Raw genomic sequence first — 20,457 nt, forward strand, 5'->3', positions numbered from 1 at the left:
CACTATTTAACATGATTGAAGAGTCATACATTCGTGAAGTATTGTCTTAACCCTTATGGGGGCCCCGTTCTCTATCTCTCGGTTTGGTTGGACGCATTATCCCAATTGTCATGATCAGAAATTTTTTTCCCCAATTGTCATGACTAGATGACTCTTCAATTTAACAAAAAAGCGATGGTCTTACGTTTGACTAAACTGCTTCCCTACCACCGCAAAGAGACAGATGTAAAGTTTATGAGCTTGATTATTTTAATTAATTATATATTCTAATTTTGAATAATTAATTTTTATTATGATATCTGTTACTTTTGTAGTCTGACTATAGATTTTTAATGATAAAAAAAATTTAAAAGCGATAATCACTAAAACAATAACTTTGATAATTAAGATTATTTTTTACAATTAGTTTCTATAATAAGATTTTATAAAGTCTAAAACAATCAAGAACAAGACCTATGTAGTAAGGCTCGTTAGTCTTATAAAAGAGTCCCAAAAGATCGGTCATCCACATTGCTGATTGCTCTCTCTAAAGCTAATTAGTGATGAATTGAAAAATTGTTGGCAAAACTTTTATGATTTGTATATTGAAATTGAAAAAGTTTGGGAACTAATTTGATTAAGTCGAAGATTTGTGTTATATGCATCGTTGAAACTTGAAACAAGGAAGTAGTTATATGATTATATCTTCGTACGATTTTCAGCAACCCTTGCAATAAAATGCATTTTTTCCTTTTGTCAAAAAAAGAAAGTACATATAGAATTATACTCAGTAATTGATTACACGAAAATATCAGATGCAGGAAAAAAAAAATTAAGAAAAATACCCAAAAAGATTATTGTCAAAAGAAGCCAGGTGGAAAGAGGACCATTCAGGCACAGTTGAGTTGCATGTTCATAAGGTCAACAAATGTGGCGGCACGAACTGGAAATGCACTGGAAAATCAAATGGTTTTTATTTTTTCTAACCAAAGAACTAGGGATTATTTTACCCAAAAAAAAAAAAAAATCAAGAGCTTCTTGCATGCATATTTTTTCAACAATCAGAGAATTACTAGAACAAACACAACAAACTTAGATTAACACTCAGAGATAAGCGAAATCATGATGCATTACTAGAACAAACACAACAAACTTAGATTAACACTCAAAAATAAGCGAAATTCTGGTACAAAGCACAAGCTAAGGTAGAGCCCATAAACCAATACCATCCAACTAATTAATAACTGAAAGTGCGACTGAGAACCTTAAATCCAGGATAACTACCCCGCAATCTTTCGATGTGGGTCAAGAGCTTCTTGCATGCATGGTTGAATCGATATGGTCCCGTCATGGAAAAATACAGATAAACGACGGTGGTGACCCGAGCATTAAATAATTCTAAGAATATTAGTAAAAGAATTAGAGAGAGATTAGACCCACGTGGTTAGACTTGACTTGTGGGTTTACTTCAGCATCACCTCAATTAGTAATCATATAAATTAGTTTACTATGGTAGATTAACTTAAGACGTGGCAGATTTTGTCATTCCTCGTTATTATTATTTTATTTCTTAAAACTTCTCACAGTCACAGGCAACGACGAGGACTTTTTATTCCATCACCGGCGTATTAGTACTATTATTATAGAGTCTGAAGAAAACGACACATAAAACTTGTTTTATGGAATGGCTCATTATCAAGAAAGCACAAGCTGTTGATTCTATCTAGTTTATTTATTTTTTGACTAATTCAATTATTTTCTTGGGTTTTAATTAGAATAAATATTCATGGTCCCATTGATAAGTGTATGCGCTGCCCACAACTCGCAATCTTGCACGGCCAACCACTTACACAAGATTTAGAACTAAATAAATAGTAAAATAAATAAAGAGCCACACGAATTACCCAAAAAAAAAAAAAAGAAGAAGAAGAAGAAGAAGAAATCGTGGAGTCTATCCAAGCCCGCTCAATTGCTGATAGATCTAAACCCCAGGCACGTCATTCTAATTAGGTGATTTTTAGAAAATAAAATAAAATAGGGCAAAGTTGCTGGTAGAATGGAAATTATCAATTTGAAACATTTTCTTAAATTACCGTCAAGTCTAATCAGCATCATCTAGTACATTTGTCTCTTTCTAGCATTTTCTTCCAAATCAAAAGATTTTACCCAAAAATAAAAACAAAGGGAAAGAATTGTAGAAATTTTGTCATTCAGATGTAATAACCTTTTTTTTCAAATAAATAAAACAAAAGAATCTATTTCTCAAAAGAGAAAATTAACATTTTATCTTACCAAAATTCGAAAGCGTGCTGACTCATCTGTCCCCCAAGCCTAGCTCATGTGAGCTCTCAAACTCGAGATTATCTTGTTTTTTCAGAGCCAAAAGTCAATCATTGTAAATAAAGGAAAAATATTATTTTCACTTCCATTTTTGTTAGTCACACCTTCATTATTACTTTAATCATATACTCGTTTTTATTGATTAAATTATATGATAAACAAATGGCGTGGATGCAAATAACATTTTTTCAAAATAAATTATCACTAACTAATTGATGTTGCGTTTGCTGTACTAAATAATTATATTACTGTAAGGATTGCTTCCAAGGCACTTCTTAAAATAGTTAAATTATATTTAATCTATCATGTGATTCACATTTTATCGTCCTCTGCTTCTAATATTTTTCTAAATTAGTTTCACTTTTATATATATAAAAAAAATCTGAAACCATATGTTAATAGACAAATTCATAAACAATTCGTCACCAGTATTGATAACGTAATATCTTTACCATTTTTTTTTTTTTTTGAGGTCAAGTTGATTCCTAGATAATTTCAAAGTTCATATACATATGTGTACAAGCTCGAACATGTCACGAATTCATAAGATGCGTGTATTTGTGGAAATAAGGAAAAGAAGATCAAAGCACTTTTAAGTATTTTTATATTAAAGTAATTACCCAATTTTGATTGCAATTATCCAACTATATTTTGGCTTGTATTCCTAGTAAGTATATGAAAATTGAAAAGTAGAATGCATGATAGTGAATACAAAAGCTAGGTCCTACACTAACAAGTGACACTGATCCAAAAATCAAAGCACCAATCATAATCATTTTTTTGTTTATTCCAGAAAGTTTTTTTTCCCCCTTGCCGCGTTCAACTCCATGCTCTCCTTTTTTCTTCGTCCTGTGACTTGCCCCACTCCATTACTACTAACTAATCGATCTCATAAACTTTTTTCTGATCCCATCGACGATCCTACTGAAACCGAATCACTACATTATCTTCGGAAACGCTTCTGCAAGAATCGTGGGCAAGATAAACACTGTGCTAATCCCTACTACATGGGATGGCTCAGCATCACAACCACAGCCACCACCACCACCACCCAGCCGCCGCAGATGGCGCAGTTTCTCAGCGAGTCAATAGCCCTCGATTCTCCGGTCCAATGACTCGCAGAGCCACCTCTTTCAAACGTCAAAATAACAACAGGGACAATGGTAGCAACCACAGCTCCCAAACCAAAGACAACAATAGTAATAGCTCTCACGAGATTAATGTTCAGCTGAACTCGCCCAGATCTGAAAACTACTCGAATGCGAACTCTGGAGATGGGTTCGATTCTTTGGTGGAAAAGAGGCAGACCCGTTTGGGGAATTTGACTCAAAGAGTGCATTTGAAGAGAAAGATTGGATCTTTTGGTATGGACTTTGGGTTGGGATTGGAGTTGAAGGGGAAGGTGAAGTGGGGGCAGTGGATGTTTTTTCTGTTTTGCGGGCTTTGTTTGTTTCTGGGGATTTTGAAATTTTGTGTCAGTGGATGGTTTGGATCTGCAATTGACACAGTTGGGTCCAATCAGGTTGGTTCATTTCGCTTGAACTAAATCCATTTCTTGTATGGATCATTGGCATCGGATTCGTGGATTTATGATGTATATAATTTTTTGGTTTTTCTTTGTGCTCTTACCAAGCTTTTTTACTTCGTAGTAGTGGAATAATTAAATACTACTGCTTTTTAGATGATGGTGTTAAGAGTAAGCTGAGAATTTACTGGTTGAGTGATTAGGAAGGTCTTCGTTTACTTGCATACGTAAAAAGAATGACAGATTAGTTATGTCAATTTCTTTTCCTACTGAAGTTAGGTTGGTTATATTGTAGCATGGCACCCTTCGGTTTCTTATTTTAAGTAGTCTATTGCATAATAGGGTCCATTGATTTTAGGTTTGCTAATGCATCTGACGGAGAATGCGAGTTCCTGTTTTCTCATACCCGGTTCATGTATTCTCGCATATATGTTGTGCACTGCCTTTATTATAGAAATAACAGTGGTACGGTGGTTTAATGGCTCTAACTTCCTTTTTAGGATTTCTATGACAATCCAGACGCTGCTTATAATGTGAGAGATGAAGGGGCTCATGACTATGGATATCGAACAGGAGCTAATGAAAATGCAGGCAGAGAAAATGATAATGACCGGACTCTAAAGACGGTACCTAGAATGGCTGATGTGAGCACCAAATCTTGTTTGACCAATTTTATTTTTGCATAATCTTCTCGTATCATTTCTGAGTGAAAATTATTCAGCATTCAGGTACATGGGCCAAGCCAGATAGTGAGAATTATACTCGGTGCATTGATCAGTCAAAACACAAAAGTATAGCTCTATGGCTTTCTCTTGAATTTGATTTCGTTCTGATGTTGCACATACTCCATTTGTTCTTTACTATCTTGCTTTTCTGATTCATGAACAGAGTTGGACGAAAAGACGAATGGTTACCTTCTGATAAACGCAAATGGTGGCTTAAATCAGATGAGATTTGGGGTCTGGTTCTTATTCAATGATTGTATGACTTCTGCTGAAGAACATAATGAACTAATCTGATAAACAAGTATTTCTAGAGTGCAGATCTGTGACATGGTTGCTGTTGCTAAAGTCATGAGGGCAACTCTTGTTCTTCCCTCCCTCGATCACACTTCTTACTGGGCTGACGAGAGGTACCTTCAATCATCCTCCACTCATTCAGTGTATAAGATAGCACAAATAATGCATTTAACCAGTTGCAAATGCTGCATTTGATTTGTGTTTCTTAGTAATCAAATTCTTTTAGCATCATCCTGTTACTCACAAGGTATGTCTGCCTGATATACTTGTTAACGAACAGCAGATGAGACATAAAACTGGTTTTCATGTAAAATTATTACACCTTGACCACCTTAAAATAGTATACAAGGAAAGATAGCAAAATATATTTCAGCTTTAAGAAGTGTACATCTCTATGATACAAGAGCTTCAAAATATGTCCATTGCATTGGTTCAACATGTACCATACATTAATAGCACTTAAATGCCTTAATGGAAGATCAACAGGTGCTAACAACTTCCTATGGTTTGCTTTTCTTGTCTTTGTGCAGTGGCTTTAAAGATCTATTTGACTGGGAACACTTTATTCAGACATTGAAAGATGATATTCACATAGTTGAGGCACTACCACCTGAATATGCTGGAATTGAACCGTTCAACAAAACACCCATTTCCTGGTCTAAGGTAGTCTTGTGAACCTTTTCCACCTCTAGCAACAAGCATGCCTGCTGTAATGCCTAAGATTTTATTGTAGCATGCTTGTAAACTTGTAGGTCCCACATACGGTTTAATACTATAGCTCAAAATATATTGGAAAACTTTGTTCCGCACATGTTTTGCCATGTATTGATGGCTTTTTTGTGTTTTCTATTTATCTTATGCTCAAAACTTTCCTTGTTCAGGTCAGCTATTACAAGTCAGAAGTTGCCCCACTTCTGAAGCAGCATAAAGTGATCTACTTTACTCATACTGATTCCCGGCTTGCCAACAATGGTCTTCCAAACTCCATACAAAAGCTAAGATGCCGTGTGAATTATAGAGCTTTGAAGTACTCAACCCAAATTGAAGAATTAGGGAAAACTTTCGTGTCAAGAATACGATACAATGGAAGTCCTTACCTTGCTCTCCACTTGAGGTCTGTCATGGTGGTCACAAATGACTTGTGGGAATTTGATGCTCTAAGACTTGCTTGTTGTTTTGAAGTTTGAGATCCAGACATTGAACTTTTGGAGTGTAGTTATCCTACAGTCTACTAAACTCTAGCTGCAGTAACCTTTATATGCTAGTTCAAGAAACTTGAATGATTATATTCCTCTCATTTGGTTAGGAAACTTGAAGGGTTTTATTCCTCTCTTTTTGCTTAGGAACTTGAATGATTTTATATTCCTCTACAGTCTACTAAACTCTAGCTGCAGTAACCTTTATATGCTAGTTCAAGAAACTTGAATGATTATATTCCTCTCATTTGGTTAGGAAACTTGAAGGGTTTTATTCCTCTCTTTTTGCTTAGGAACTTGAATGATTTTATATTCCTCTACAGTCTACTAAACTCTAGCTGCAGTAACCTTTATATGCTAGTTCAAGAAACTTGAATGATTATATTCCTCTCATTTGGTTAGGAAACTTGAAGGGTTTTATTCCTCTCTTTTTGCTTAGGAACTTGAATGATTTTATATTCCTCTAATTCGTGTTGCATTTCAACAGAAATTGAATGTAAAACTTTGATATTGTTCTTCAAATGATTTGACAATTTAACAAATCCTTTTGCACATTTGATACTGGTTTTTGTGGGCTTGGAAGAAAGACGCTGATATGATGGTCCAAATGAGAAAACAAAAATACTAGTATGCCAACACCAATACCTTTGATTGTTTTAGATCATTTCGCTTTTATTCTGAATGGCATCTGGTGCTCTAGTTGAATTCCTTAGTGACTTGTTATAGATTTTAATTCCCATACTACATGTTAACCGTTATCTGTTGTTGTGTCAGATATGAGAAGGATATGCTGGCTTTCACAGGATGCAGTCACAATTTGACAGCAGAAGAAGATGAGGAACTTCGTAAGATGCGATACGAGGTGAGCCATTGGAAGGAAAAAGAGATCGATGCAGTAGAGAGAAGAAAGGTTGGTGGATGCCCTTTGACACCCAGGGAGACGGCCCTTTTGCTTCAGGGGCTAGGATATCCATCCAACACTAGGATTTACTTGGTTGCTGGTGAAGCTTATGGAAATGGGAGTATGCAATATCTCACGGAGAGCTTCCCAAATATCTTCTCCCATTTGACTTTATCATCTGAGGAAGAACTAAATCCTTTCAGAAATCACCAGAATATGTTAGCTGGGTTGGACTATGTAGTTGCTCTTGAGAGTGATGTTTTTGTATACACCTATGATGGTAATATGGCAAAAGCAGTACAAGGTCATCGGCGCTTTGAGGATTTCAAGAAAACTGTCAATCCAGACAGGTAATGATTCTAGGTGCAGAGCCTTCTCAGAATTTTGTTAGGAACAGAATGGGTTTCTTATGGCACTTGAAGGTTGGATTCATCTTATGTATGATGTGCAATTGTTATTGCACTTGGCATAAATCCAAAATTGCCCGGTGTTAAAATGCCTCATGCTGATTGGATATAAATTATGTCGACTTACTATAATTTGTTATGCTAAACTAATGCCTTCTGATTTTCCGGATGCAGGATGAAATTTGTAAAGTTAGTTGATGATCTTGATGAAGGGGTAATGTCCTGGAAAAAATTCAGTTCTAAGGTAAAAAAGCTTCACAAGGATCGCATTGGAGCCCCCTATCCAAGGGAGCCTGGCGAATTCCCAAAGCTAGAAGAGAGCTTTTATGCAAATCCGCTTCCTGGCTGTATTTGTGAAAAAAGCCACGAAAGATAGAAGAGGTTTGACTCAACAGGTTTTGCTGATTGGTTTCTGTACTGAACACTTCAAAGGGCTGTTACCAGAGACTGATACAACGCTCCTTAAGGGTGAATGGCTTAAAGATTTGTTTGAAGTTCATTTAGCCAACATTTCAAGTGCAAACTGGATCAGTGATGACTTGCGCTCCTCAAGTTCAGCTAAATTTGGCAGCTCATCGCACGGTTCTGAAGCATACTCTTCACCACACAATGCTTACACATTACATTAATTACACATCCTGCAGCGGATGACTTTTGGTAATTGATATGTAAGTTGCTGACTTCCATGTACCAAGTACAGACACTTGCATGAATTGGGAAAATGGAAAACTCATAGTACAACTTATTTTACTATCGCTGCTGGATGCAGAATATGCAATTGATTGATACTACAACCGTTCCTGAATTTCGTTCTTCGAGTAAATTCCATCTTCTTAACTTGTTATGTTTGTATCACGCAAGAGAACTCGTTCAGGAACACTTAAAATCTGCTGCTTGGAGCTCATAAAATTTTACTTGAAACAATTTGTAGAACAATTTTTCTTTGTTATTAGCTTTTCTTATTTTTTTTCCCTTAAAAGGTAAAAGCATGAGGATATTTTGGTCGTTTAGAAAAATCATTCTGCTCTCTCCATCTGCCGTGAATGAAAAGCGGTTGTTTATAATTTGGTCATGCATCGGGGGTTGATTGGTAATATAAGATAAACTTTAGAGGAGGAAAATGCAGTCAACCGTACCTTCAAATTGCTATTGGACTAAACTAATCGCTTTGGCAAATTTTAAGCCTGGTTTACAAAATTTAGGCAAGAAAAGAAGGAAGATTAAGTACAAGTTGGGCAACAAAAGAAGAGAACTGGTTAGGTCCTCCTGTGCTACGTTTGAGTGCGAAAGGATGAAAGAAGATTACCAATGTTATATTATATGTGACTTTTACAAGTTCGTCCTTCTATATAAGTATTTTAATGTGTATTTGATGGGCAAAAGGGACATTGCAAATGGTGCTAAGGGTGCAAAATCAGAATAGTTGAGAACATTAGGGGCGCAAAAGGAAAACAAGAAAGGCCTAGCATGAAGAAGAGCACAGCGTGCATATTAAAATCAAATGTACTCCTTCAATCCCGAATTCATTTACGACAACATCACATTTAATTTCATTTCCAGAACAGGCAGATTTCGGCACGAGAGTTTCAGATTTGACAACAAGAGGAAATACGAGAAAAGCCATCATTAGGACAGCTGAAATACCACCGGAGACTGAACTGCGGATAACTACTCCACTAAATCATTCTCATTATTTAGAGACTTCAATCCTGACCTTAAACGAAAGTACTTGAACTGCAAAACAGATGAGCAACATAAAATGGATCACAGCTTTGTGAAAGAACGAACTAATTGACTGACTCCAAATTCCGTCTGAACAACTTCACGGTAATCTAATTGGTGCCACCAAGGATTGCTTTGAGCTTCTTGATTTGTGGAATGTCAAGGAAAGTGGTTTTGGCAACAATTTCAGTTGGCAAATCATTCTTGAAGAATGCAAAGTCAGTGACTTGAAGACCGGGGTTAGGACTACTAAAGCTAACAAAAGCTAGAGCAGGACTCTTCCCGGAATTAAACTGGAAATGCAGCAACCCTCGTGGGAATGCCATCACATCTCCTTTTACAAGAGTTTTGAAATAGACTTGATTCTCCAATGAAGAAATGAAGCCAGCACAGAGCTGCCCCTGTATGACAACAAGGATTTCAGATCCTCCAGGGTGCGTGTGAAATGGGATAACACCACCCACAGCAAAATCCAGACGGGCAATTGAAATGCCAAGACCATTCACACCAGCGAACGTGGGTGGAAAAGCAGGGGTTACTGCCGCAGAAATGATGTTAGAAGTGTTGCCAGAAGCTGCTAAGCTGAAAATAAAATCATCAACTGTGACGTCAGCAGTCTTCTTGCAAGAGTAACCTGCAGGTCCAACAGGCAATGAAGGATCCGCTACGCAGAAGTCGAAAGCTTGAGTTGAGGCAACAAGGAGTGAAAAGAAAAAGAGGGCTTGTATCAACATTTCTGCTAGCTATTGAGTTTAACAAGGGAGGAATGTGGATATGTGATTAAGTGGTGGAGAATTGTGATGTTGAGAATGTATGCTGAATTTATAAGACTGTGATGGCATGGATATTTCTGGACCATTGGGGATATGCCTTGAAGCATTTCACATGCATGCAAAATTTGACGAATGAAAGGACATATTATGGGTTGTCATGCATGTGATTGAGTACGTTCTCAATCGACAAATACAAAGTGTCCCTTTTTGTTTGGAATTGGCTAGGATTGAGAAGCATATTCTGTAAAGTGCAAAAAGAATCCAAGGAAAGAAAATGAGCTAGATTGCTGTTTATAAGGTTCCAAATGGGCTAGGAGTTTCTACTCGTGGCATAATTATACTAATTTAGTAATTTAACAGCAGTCTTATGGCATAATAGGCTTCCTTATAACAGTGAAATCAAGGAGAATGTAGATTAAGTGGATTTATAGATGGCAGTTATTTTATTTCCAACAGTAGAAGTGTCTTCATTTTGGTTTTGGTTTTGGTTTATAGGCTTTAATATAATTAGAAAACTTTGGTAAATTACTTAGGTGACTGCAATTAGTAGTTCAGGGCACTATCAGTGGTCCTGCAACTTTCATATTATCAGATTATCCACGAATAAGGAACCGTGCACCTAAGAAACGCTACAGAGAATGCAATTATGATGATTGTAGTCCTTGCTCCTTACTAGCAAAGGCATTGGGCACTATGTCAGTAGTTGTTACTTTAGTTTGTGATCAATTCATTTGACAGAAACAGATTTTTCTCTGTAGTTCTAAGCAAACTGCCCCTTAAATTATCTCTTTTTGCGGTTTTGGACAAAAGATGGTGATAGTTTGGTCAGCTAACACATACTTGAAATATATTCTGATTGGAAATTTTTAGTCTCAAGCACATGAGAAAATGTCTTATGAACCAAACAGTACACAGTTTCTATCAAATTTTGAAGGACTCTCCATCAAAAAGAGATTTTAAAGATGAAAAAAAATCTTGCAATGTGGTCCATGATCACCCAAGGTAGAAGAAAACATTTGAGAGACAAAAGTGAGTCGCAATGTGGTCCATGATCACTCAAGGTAGAAGAAGACATTTGACAGCCAAAAGTGAGTTTTTGCAGGCCCGTCTTGTCATTTCATATTAAGTTAGCCAACAGCCGTGTATAAATGTATGGATCTGGTAACTTCCCTATCCTTTGCGGCATTGTTGAGGATGATTAGACACACCTAAAGGATAAGGTTTCTGCTTGTAAAATCCTGTCTGCAGAAGACAAACACTTTTCACCTTAATGGAAGAAAAAGTTGACTACGAACACAGTTCAGTGAATTTTATAACACAGGAGTAAAGTGATGGTTAAGGAATTATAGCAACATAAGTGCCAGTAGACAATTACTGCAATTTTGAGAATCAGGTTCTTTTCCATGGAAATTGAAGCGATAAGGAATCACCAAAATTACGAACCAGTGATAAATTACTTTTGCAGTTGAATATTACTTTTACATGGATAAACGTTGGCAGAGAATCATAGGCTTCAGCATCCTTGAAGAATTCAACAAAGCTTCATGGGTAGAAAGATGGAACACCATAGAGGCCAGGGTATTCTCCTTAAATTAATAATACAAAAGCTCTGATATGCAAGCTAGCATGATAGCTTTGCTACATTGGAAGCAAAGGACAAGTTTCATTAAGAATCATCATGACATTGTAGAAAGCAAACAAAAAATCTTTGGCATTGAGGATTTCGAATCATGTGGACGTGCTATTCCTAAAAGTTTGAACTTCTTTCACGTACTGCCAACATGCTAGATAGACTGGCAAAAGAAAACCCCAAGAAACTGACAATTTCTCATTCGAATTCTGTCACGCAGACTAGAATACAGAGATCTAACCAGAATGAGCCCCACAAACCGTTCGTGATGATGGATACCAGGTAAATTCTTAATAAGTAGAAATATTGCTGAGCATTTTTATTTCTTGTTCATTCCATTGCCATAATGTCAGCACATCAGACCTTACCATGAATATAAGGAAGCATCAATTGGATCTAATCCTATTATTAAAAGTGAACCATTCATCCTCCTTAATGAGATAATGTATAATCTGAAGGTAAAAAGAATAGCATTGCTAAAAAACGCGAGTGAAGATTGCAAGCTATGTCTATGACAAACCGGGGGGGGGGGTGAGATTTACCAGGATGGAGAAAAAGAACAAGAAAACAAGGATTAGGGTCATTTTCTCATCTTATATATCACCACTTTATTCGCCTAGTCTAGGATTAGGGTCTTTCTAAACAGCCCAAATCTTATTCCCACGAGTAAAATCTTTATTGTATGCGCAGCAGAAGAGGCTAACTAAATATCACCCAGAATTTAACAAGAGAACCATCTTACGAGAAGTATATACATTTGCATTGCCCTATGCTGCTGAAAAAAATTAGTATGTCTTCATTTTTTTATGTTTCTATCTGTAAGAATGCATTTTCGCATGGATCAACATTTTGCTTCCAGAATTTGCATGTTTATATGGTAATATCTTGGTTCAATGATGGTATATAATAATTCTGTAATATATCCTTTTCTTAACTAGTTAAATTGGTTCTCTCCAGAATAACCCGAATTCTCTTTCGAAATCCTTTTTTTTAGTATGTATTTATAACTGGTATAATTATAGCATCAATTTGTTATCCATTTCCTTCCTGTTTGTAAAAGAAAAAAAGAAAAGAAAAGAAGCAAGGAATAACGTACCCAGTGAATCTTGGAACGAAAGCTAATTGCCGTGTAAGGAATTTATCTTCTGAAATCCATCGAGAATTTTGGATTCTAAGGTCCCAGTTGGATTGTAATTTTTTTGGAATTTTTATAAAAAGAACTTACTAGAACACGTGATATATGTCAGTCACATAATGAGGTAATTAAAAAAAAATGTATAAACACAATATTCCTAAAATTTTATCACAAAAATTCACATTCCAAACAAGCCCTAAAATATTCTAGTCAGTAGTTGATGAATGATGTAAAGTACTACCTTACCTAAGGGTCTGTTTGGTTGGAAGTAAAATATTTTCCTTGGGAAAATATTTTCCGTGGAAGTAATTTTCCATGAAAATCATTTTCCTTTTATCATTTTCAGGTGTTTGGTTAGTTTATTGAAAATATTTTCTTACTTCATTTTTCTGGTGTTTGTTTAACTTTTGAAATATTTTCACTTTTATCTCTATCTTTACTTTCTACACATTATAACTATATACTTCTTCCCATGCAAAATAAGAAAATTTATCTCATTGTTTAACTTTAAAAAATCTTGAAGAAATATATATATATATATATATGAATAAAAAATATTTCCTTAAACAATAAACAAATTGCTGGCCATTTAGTGTCAAATATCACTCACACGCAATGCTTATTATGACATATATCTTACACTTTCACTGCTGAAAGTTTCTCTAGAAAAGAATGTCCCTATTATATATAATTAATTACTAGCATAGGATGAGCAGGATGAGGTTTTTTTTTTTATTTTGAATATATTAGGGGAAGGGTTGGGTTGGGTTGAGTGGTACGGGGGAAGGAGTGTAAGGAAGAGGTTTTGGGTTCGAGTCCTCCTGTTTACACTAAAAAAAAAAAAGAACATACTACAAGATGTTTTCAGTAAGTTTGGAACATACTATAGGCGAGATGCATGCATTTCGAAAAACAATTTCAGTAAGTTTGGAAGGGAAGTTGTTTTCCATAAGATGAGTGAAAATATTTTACATAAGAAAATGTTTTCAGTAACTTTTGTGCAACCAAACACGGGAAATTAGGAAAATATTTTCCTGGAAAACATTTTCACCCGAAACAAACGGACCCTAAATTTGCAAACTTCTAGATTTAAATTTGATTATTACCCAACCTAATTTTATTTACTGAATCTTCAAAAAGGTGCTTTTTGTGTATGAAACCGTAATATGCTGAGAAGTTCAATATTTTGTGAATTTTGTATACTTATTAAAACTGGCGTGCTTTTGTACTAATTGCTAGTGACATTAATTTGCGAGCAAGGACGAATACTACAAGGTATTATGACCAATCTCTTCAAATTGACAGTGGCACTGGCAGCATAGCTAGGTATCTTTTTTATGTCGTCGTGCTTAATATTTTTGCTACTTCTTGTTTTGATAGAAGAAGAAATTATCAGAGATTACTTGTTAATAGTTTGTTATTTGAAGAATTGGATAAATATTAATCCGTTTGTCTTTTTTTTTTTTTTTTTTGTCATCAATTTCTACTGATATCTTGCGCCTTTTGTTCAAATCTTTCGCTTTATTTGTTACCGTGTAAATGTATAAAAAAAAAAAAAAAAATTCTAAAGCACTTTTTCACTAAACTGGGACACAAAGCTCTGTGGATTTACTTAATATACACTGTTAGGAGTTAGCAGAGGAAAATGTTCATAACTACTCCAAGATAAGGTGCATCTGCTAGAATAAAGGGCGAGATTATGAATCAAGGACATTCCTCCCTCCAAGATTCATCTTCATTCGTAGTATTGCATGCCATGCAATTCGTGATTTACTACGTTGCCTGAAGAACATTACTTAGTTATTAAAGTAGAAGGATAAACAAGATTGCAAAAATCTGCTTCACGCATGTTGAGAGTCATTAATTCGACCCACGTCTCAACTTCCATTCATACAGCATTAGCTCTCTGTTCTCCGATTCTTGGTTCTACATATATATCATGGTCAATTTCACAAGCAAACAATCCTAATATGCGCAATAACTAGTATATATATATTCTTGTGCACATGTCATATCTTCAGAATTGAAATTTCTCCGTACTTTTTGAGATTTATGTGATATAAAGTTATCGATCCTTATGCTTTAGTGGTACCTGAATTGTTTCCTTTGGGAATTGAACCCAAAGGAGTATCAGTTGTGACTGATTAAAATTAGTTTGTTAGATCATTCCAAGTAGGAGAAATGCACAGGATGCATTTGAGGGCTCAAACTATGGCATCCCCAAGAATGTTCCTTGCTGTTGGCATGATGATGATGATGGTCATTATGCATAGCCCAATGGTGATTGTTGGAGACAAAATAGGCATAGGCGTTTGTTATGGAATGGTAGCCAACAATCTACCTTCTGCTACCGATGTGATTAGCCTTTACAAGAAATATAACATCGGCAAACTAAGGCTATTTGATCCAAATCCTGACGCTCTAGAAGCATTGAAGGGCAGTGGAATTGACGTCGCATTAGGCGCAAAGAATGAAGATATACCGAGCATAGCCACAAGTACTGAGGGAGCAGAATCGTGGTTTACAACAAATGTGCTGCCTTATCTGAGTAACATTACATTTTCATTCATTTCTGTTGGAAATGAAGCAATCCCAGGAGAGTTTGCCAACGATGTCGCCCCTGCCATGAGTAATCTTCAGGCTGTTCTGAATGACCACAATCTAAATGGTATTACCGTGACCACCGCGGTCGCTACGATGGTGTTGGGAGTTTCCTATCAATTCTCACCTGAGACAAAGGGTGCACTGGCAGATGTGTTGAGCTTTCTATCAATCAAAGGGTCTCCATTGATGGCCAATGTGTACCCTTACTTCGCCTATGCATCGGATCCAGACCAAGTTCGCCTAGATTATGCTCTTTTCACTGCAAAAGATCCAGTGGTTGTTGATGGAAATCTGAGTTATCATAACTTATTTGATGCTACGGTAGATTCATTTTATTGGGCAATGGAGAAACAGGGTGTAAATAACGTAGGAGTGGCAGTTTCTGAGAGCGGATGGCCTTCTGCTGGGAATGGAGGTTTCACAACCCCAGAACTTGCATCTACATACAACAGGAACTTTATGCAGCATGTGTTGAATATGGGTGGCACACCTAAGAGGCCTGGGGCATATATTGAAGGGTTTATCTTTGCCATGTTTAATGAAAATCAAAAGCCTTCTGGTATAGAGCAAAATTGGGGACTTTTTTATCCTAACATGCAACCTGTATATGCAGTGTTTTGACACAATTTGAAATGCCTATCTTGCACTTAGGTCAAAGAGTTCCATACAAAAAGGAACTGCAAAAAAGAAAGAGTTATTCTGGATATTGGAATGGATGCACAACATTTTTTTTCTTGTTAAATTTGGGTTCAATAATCAACGACTCTATATTTTAAATTTCTATTGTATCTTAATTCAAGGCACTAAAAAATGTGAAATTTCACAAGCTCTTTAGTCCATGATACTTCAAGAACAACACATAAAGGATAACTGAAACTTGCTCCTTTTTGTGAACTATTTAGTTTTTAAAACTAATTATTGCATTCTTAGGTACATAGTAAAAGCCAGAGTAATCCATGTACTTACCATGCAACACACAGATTTGATAAAAAAAAAAAACACTGACTTCTCTGAAATACATGCAAAGCTACCTTTCTCGTTGTATATATGAAAAAGGATTTTTTTTTTTTTTTCTCAACGGATCTGCTGGATGATAGTTGGTACAAGCAATGAATACTGGTACAGAAGGTACCAGGTGTTAAAATGAGTACGTTGGCTATAAATAAATAAAGTTTAACAACCAATGCTCGTTGGTGTCGTTGAATATATCTTTTATTATGGTACAATAGCTTTCTTGTATAATTGAGAGCTAGCAATAGAACTTTCTATTCTGCTTCCTCCAACCTATTAATCTTAATGATTTATGCTAACTTCACAAAATTTTTCGTGCTAGTGCATGGCACATACATCTAGTATTCGATAAGATTTGGGAATCTTGTCACACTAATCTTTTATAGCAAGTAATACGCTTACTGTTTATTTTACAGCCTTTACTTGCATGCGAGGCACAAGTCTTAAATCATATATAGGGCTTGTTTTTTATGATTATAAATTTTGATTATAATCCCTTTTTGTGATATTTTTTTATTAATTTTGTATTTTGATTATAAATTTTTTTAATGACCAAAAAAGATAATATCTATAATCACCCAAAAAAAATGTTTTTACTGATTTTGATTATCTTCATAAGTAATTTTTATAATTAGACTTTAGAAAATTTAAAGCAACTGAGAACAAGGCCATAGTTGGTCCCTCTATCCGCCCCCGGTAGTAAGGGTGTATTCGAGTCAAGTCGAGTTCAAGTATAGCAATATAATTATACTCGAGCTCGAGTTTGATCTCGATCGAGTCAGAAAATCTCAACTCGAGCTTGACTCGAGGAAATCCTTAAAAGTTCGAGACTCGATTGGACAAGGTTCGACCTTGAGTCGGGTCGAGTCTTATCGAGTCAAGTAAACTGATCAATCGAGTTTTTTGATCAATCTTGTAAATTCATTATAAATTGTACCCATAACGGTCATTTTATAATTATAATACATATATATTATTTTAATTATACTACTCGATGAGCAGCTCGTCAAGCCCCGAGCTGCAAAAATCCGGGCTTGAACTCGACTTGAATATATACTCGAATAACTCAAGACTCTGCTCGAATTCGATTTGACCGAGTTCAAGTCAAGTTATTAACCGAGTTGCTCGCAAGCTACATGCATCCCTAGCCGGTAGTGCTCTCTTCAACAAACTTATATGTGCTTAAGGAAAATCTAGGCATTGAGGCAATTGATTACAGGTCAGCAAACAAAAGTAAATTACTTGTCCAATTATAACTGATAGAAAAAAACAATCAATACCATCGTTTAACTTCATTCTACTCAATTATTTCTATAGTCTCGAGAAGTTAGGAGAAATTTTTTATTTGCCTCTCTGAGCTAAGCACGCCTATCATGTATTTCAAAACATGACACGTATTCCAAAACATGGAAATAATCGGTACCTAAAGCATTGGTTTTCTTTTAAATTTTTTTTTAACGCATGATCAGCAACAGGGGCATAAGCCAATCTAATCAAGTCGATTACCTTAATATTTAAATTTATATGATTATTTTAACAATTTTGAAATTATGTTCTAGTTTAGTTTGTTGATTTATGAAGTTGAATTCTAATGAACTTTTATTGAGTCTAGATCTAGATGAGGTCGAGTTTTAATTTAATTTTGATCAAACCGAGTTTGAACCAAGTTTGAAACTTTATTTAATAGAAAAATATTATTCAGGCTTGGCTGATGAACTATAAGTTCTCTTAACAAATCTAATTCAATTGGAGTATCAAATGACACAGTCGGTTTTTTCCCCTTAACCAGAAAAGATGCTAATTGTTAAAAGATAAAAGCAAAAAAAAAAAAAAAAAGGATTGAAATTCCTACTTCCCCTGCAGCGGAGGCTGATAACCTGGCGGTGCAGGTTTTTTCATATTTCCGACGAAAAATGTTTGTCGGTCATTGACTCACAATGACCTAAAATGGAGGTTTCAAACATGTCCATTAATGATTTCCGTCTTTGTTCATTTATACTACATGATATAGATCTCCATTCAGCTTACCATTTTACAAAATTTTGAATAAATGGAATCTTATTCTTTATTAGTTTCAAAATCTTGCTCTTTATGGAGGTTTCAACTGGAGGTGGTAAAATGGTTAATTGGAATAAATCCTAAGTAGTTCATGAATTCAATAGATCCAATCTGCTTCGGACTCAAGACGGATTAAAATATAAATTTGCTATTTTTTTTATTCGATCAAAAATAAAATAAAATAAAATGGAGATATGAAAATTTTATGAGAATTCCTTCTAGATAATAGACGTCTATGTAAGGTTTCTGCTCAAGAGTTTACAGATACTCATAATTAATTGTTATAATTGAAATGGAGTCACCCCAATTAGTAGATGGATGTTAACGATTTGGAATTTAATGGGTATTGATTACCCGTTAAATCCATTTAATTTGATACTTTCAACCCCTTTGATATGATATAATACTATCCTAGCCTCCCCCGCTGGCTGCTGCAGCCCATTGTTTTCGCTTTCCAATTTTTTCTTTTTAAAACACATCAGCTATTCCTTTTCTCTTTCTTTTTTTTTGTTTTTTTAAATTTTTTCCCTTGTAAAATAAATGAATATTACACTACTCTTATAGTCTTGTAGTATTTTAACAATTTCATTTTTTAGAGGGAGGGATGGGTTGGGTGGTTTGGAAGGGGAGAATATAAATGAGAGGTCTGAGGGTACATTAAAAAAAAAAAAAAAAACCTACTTTTGAATTTCTTGACCCGTAAATTCTAGTTTCATTTCAATTGTATTTTTCAGATGTGGCTCTTGAGAAAATAATAGTTGTGTAATTCTTATTGATGTAACGTGGCATAGAAGAAAAACGTAATTAAAATAATAAAACATTAATTGAAAATTATATTCTAAATATAGATTGGACACTTAAGACATGCGATGTTTTTCTAAAAGATCTCGTATTTACTTCTCCTTTTACTTCTTCTTTTGGGGTTTGGAGTCTAAATTTGGTGTATACTTTGTCATTTAAACTTTCTCTCAGACAATATATATGTTCGTTCCTCTAATGTTATATTTCTAGTTTTTTAACAACGCCGCTTTTGTCTTTTTTGGCTCGAAAAATTCCTGTTTCATTTCAATTGCATATTTTAGAAGCAAGTTTAGGAAAATAGTACTGGAATTCTCTCAAGTTAACGTACAAATAACTTATAGGAAGAGAGTGTCTACTGTCTACGTCTCCTTTTCCTTTTCCTTTTCTTTTTATATGGGAACCTGAATTTGGGAGAGAATTACTTTGTCTTTTAAGCGTATCTATTTATTTTTTAGTTGTTTTTCAAAAAAGTTAATTTGGAATTTGAACTAATTTTGTGGACGTGGTTAAATTACCATACAATAGTGGTTTCTGTCAACTACCTAGTCAATTTTGAAATGGGTGATGTTTATGTAACCCAAACCAAAAAAAAAAAAAAAAAAAAAAAAAACCCCAAACAGAGTCGTAAATTTTTTTCATTAAAGGATGTTAATGGATTATTCACTAAAAACCAGGATAGTCATTAGCTTCCGTTTAAGGTTTTGGATAAATCCATAGCCAATTAAGGCACCGCTGGGACTGATGGAAAGAGAAGGAAAGTAAAGAAGACAGCTGCAGTGAAAAAGAAAACAAAGGAAATCAGAATCCATTCATCTTTTTTGGATTATGAAAGTAAAGAAAAGTAAGCTATCACGAGTTAGTTACATTTTCATCCCTAATTTAAAAGTCAATTTATCAATGCATAAAAAAAATTTAGAAAATTTCACAATTTGCATTAATTTTGGTATCTTTCCTTCGTTTACGCCCACTTTTGGACAGCAACCAAGCCGACAAAAAATAACTAAATCTTATTCTTTCCTTTCCATTTTTTAAAAAACCAATTCAAATATAAAAAACCTTATTCCACCATTTCATTTCATTTCTTTTCCTTTCCCTCCTATTCCCTCGAAACAAACTGAGCCTAAGTGAGATGGATACGAATTAATGGTTTAATGGATTTGGATCAAAATTGCCACCTCTTTTTTAAATATTTCCATCAATGATTTCCGTCTTTATTCATTTATAGATGATAACAGGTCTCCATTCAGCTTACCATTTTACAAAATTTTGAATAAATAGAATCTTAATCTTTTTATTATATCAGGGAGCGATTTCCACCAGGTGTGAAAAACAAGAACCCATATGCGGCTTGGTTTG

General features: G+C 35.0%; 3 protein-coding genes across 3 annotated transcripts; 2 read left to right on the forward strand and 1 right to left on the reverse strand.

Moving 5' to 3' along the window:
* Window positions 1–3,017: 3,017 nt before the first annotated feature.
* On the forward strand, window positions 3,018–8,089 carry LOC113692561 (O-fucosyltransferase 35-like). The gene is made up of 9 exons (XM_027210982.2): window positions 3,018–3,841; window positions 4,345–4,488; window positions 4,566–4,635; window positions 4,733–4,803; window positions 4,888–4,976; window positions 5,394–5,526; window positions 5,745–5,977; window positions 6,834–7,310; window positions 7,542–8,089. Exons 1-9 carry the CDS (start codon window positions 3,332–3,334, stop codon window positions 7,741–7,743), a joined length of 1,929 nt encoding a protein of 642 aa, XP_027066783.1. The 5' UTR covers window positions 3,018–3,331; the 3' UTR covers window positions 7,744–8,089.
* Window positions 8,090–8,893: 804 nt separating this feature from the next.
* On the reverse strand, window positions 8,894–9,894 carry LOC113692564 (auxin-binding protein ABP20-like). Its single transcript, XM_027210983.2, has one exon. The coding sequence runs from the start codon at window positions 9,821–9,823 to the stop codon at window positions 9,200–9,202; it is 624 nt and encodes a 207-aa protein (XP_027066784.1). The 5' UTR covers window positions 9,824–9,894; the 3' UTR covers window positions 8,894–9,199.
* Window positions 9,895–14,808: 4,914 nt separating this feature from the next.
* Window positions 14,809–15,852, forward strand: LOC113692905 (probable glucan endo-1,3-beta-glucosidase BG4). The gene has a single exon (XM_027211511.2). It carries the CDS (start codon window positions 14,809–14,811, stop codon window positions 15,850–15,852), a length of 1,044 nt encoding a protein of 347 aa, XP_027067312.2.
* Window positions 15,853–20,457: the final 4,605 nt, after the last annotated feature.

This window comes from Coffea arabica, chromosome 6c (genome assembly GCF_036785885.1).
Source record: "Coffea arabica cultivar ET-39 chromosome 6c, Coffea Arabica ET-39 HiFi, whole genome shotgun sequence".
NCBI lineage: Eukaryota > Viridiplantae > Streptophyta > Magnoliopsida > Gentianales > Rubiaceae > Coffea > Coffea arabica.

Coding starts and splice junctions, on each gene's coding strand:
- LOC113692905 (XM_027211511.2), top strand. CDS start 14,809: ATGCACAGGATGCATTTGAGGGCTCAAACTATGGCATCCCCAAGAATG.
- LOC113692561 (XM_027210982.2), top strand. CDS start 3,332: ATGGCTCAGCATCACAACCACAGCCACCACCACCACCACCCAGCCGCC. Junction 4,489..4,565: donor CGGTACCTAGAATGGCTGAT/GTGAGCACCAAA, acceptor AAAATTATTCAG/CATTCAGGTACATGGGCCAA. Junction 7,311..7,541: donor AAAACTGTCAATCCAGACAG/GTAATGATTCTA, acceptor TTCCGGATGCAG/GATGAAATTTGTAAAGTTAG.
- LOC113692564 (XM_027210983.2), bottom strand. CDS start 9,823: ATGTTGATACAAGCCCTCTTTTTCTTTTCACTCCTTGTTGCCTCAACT.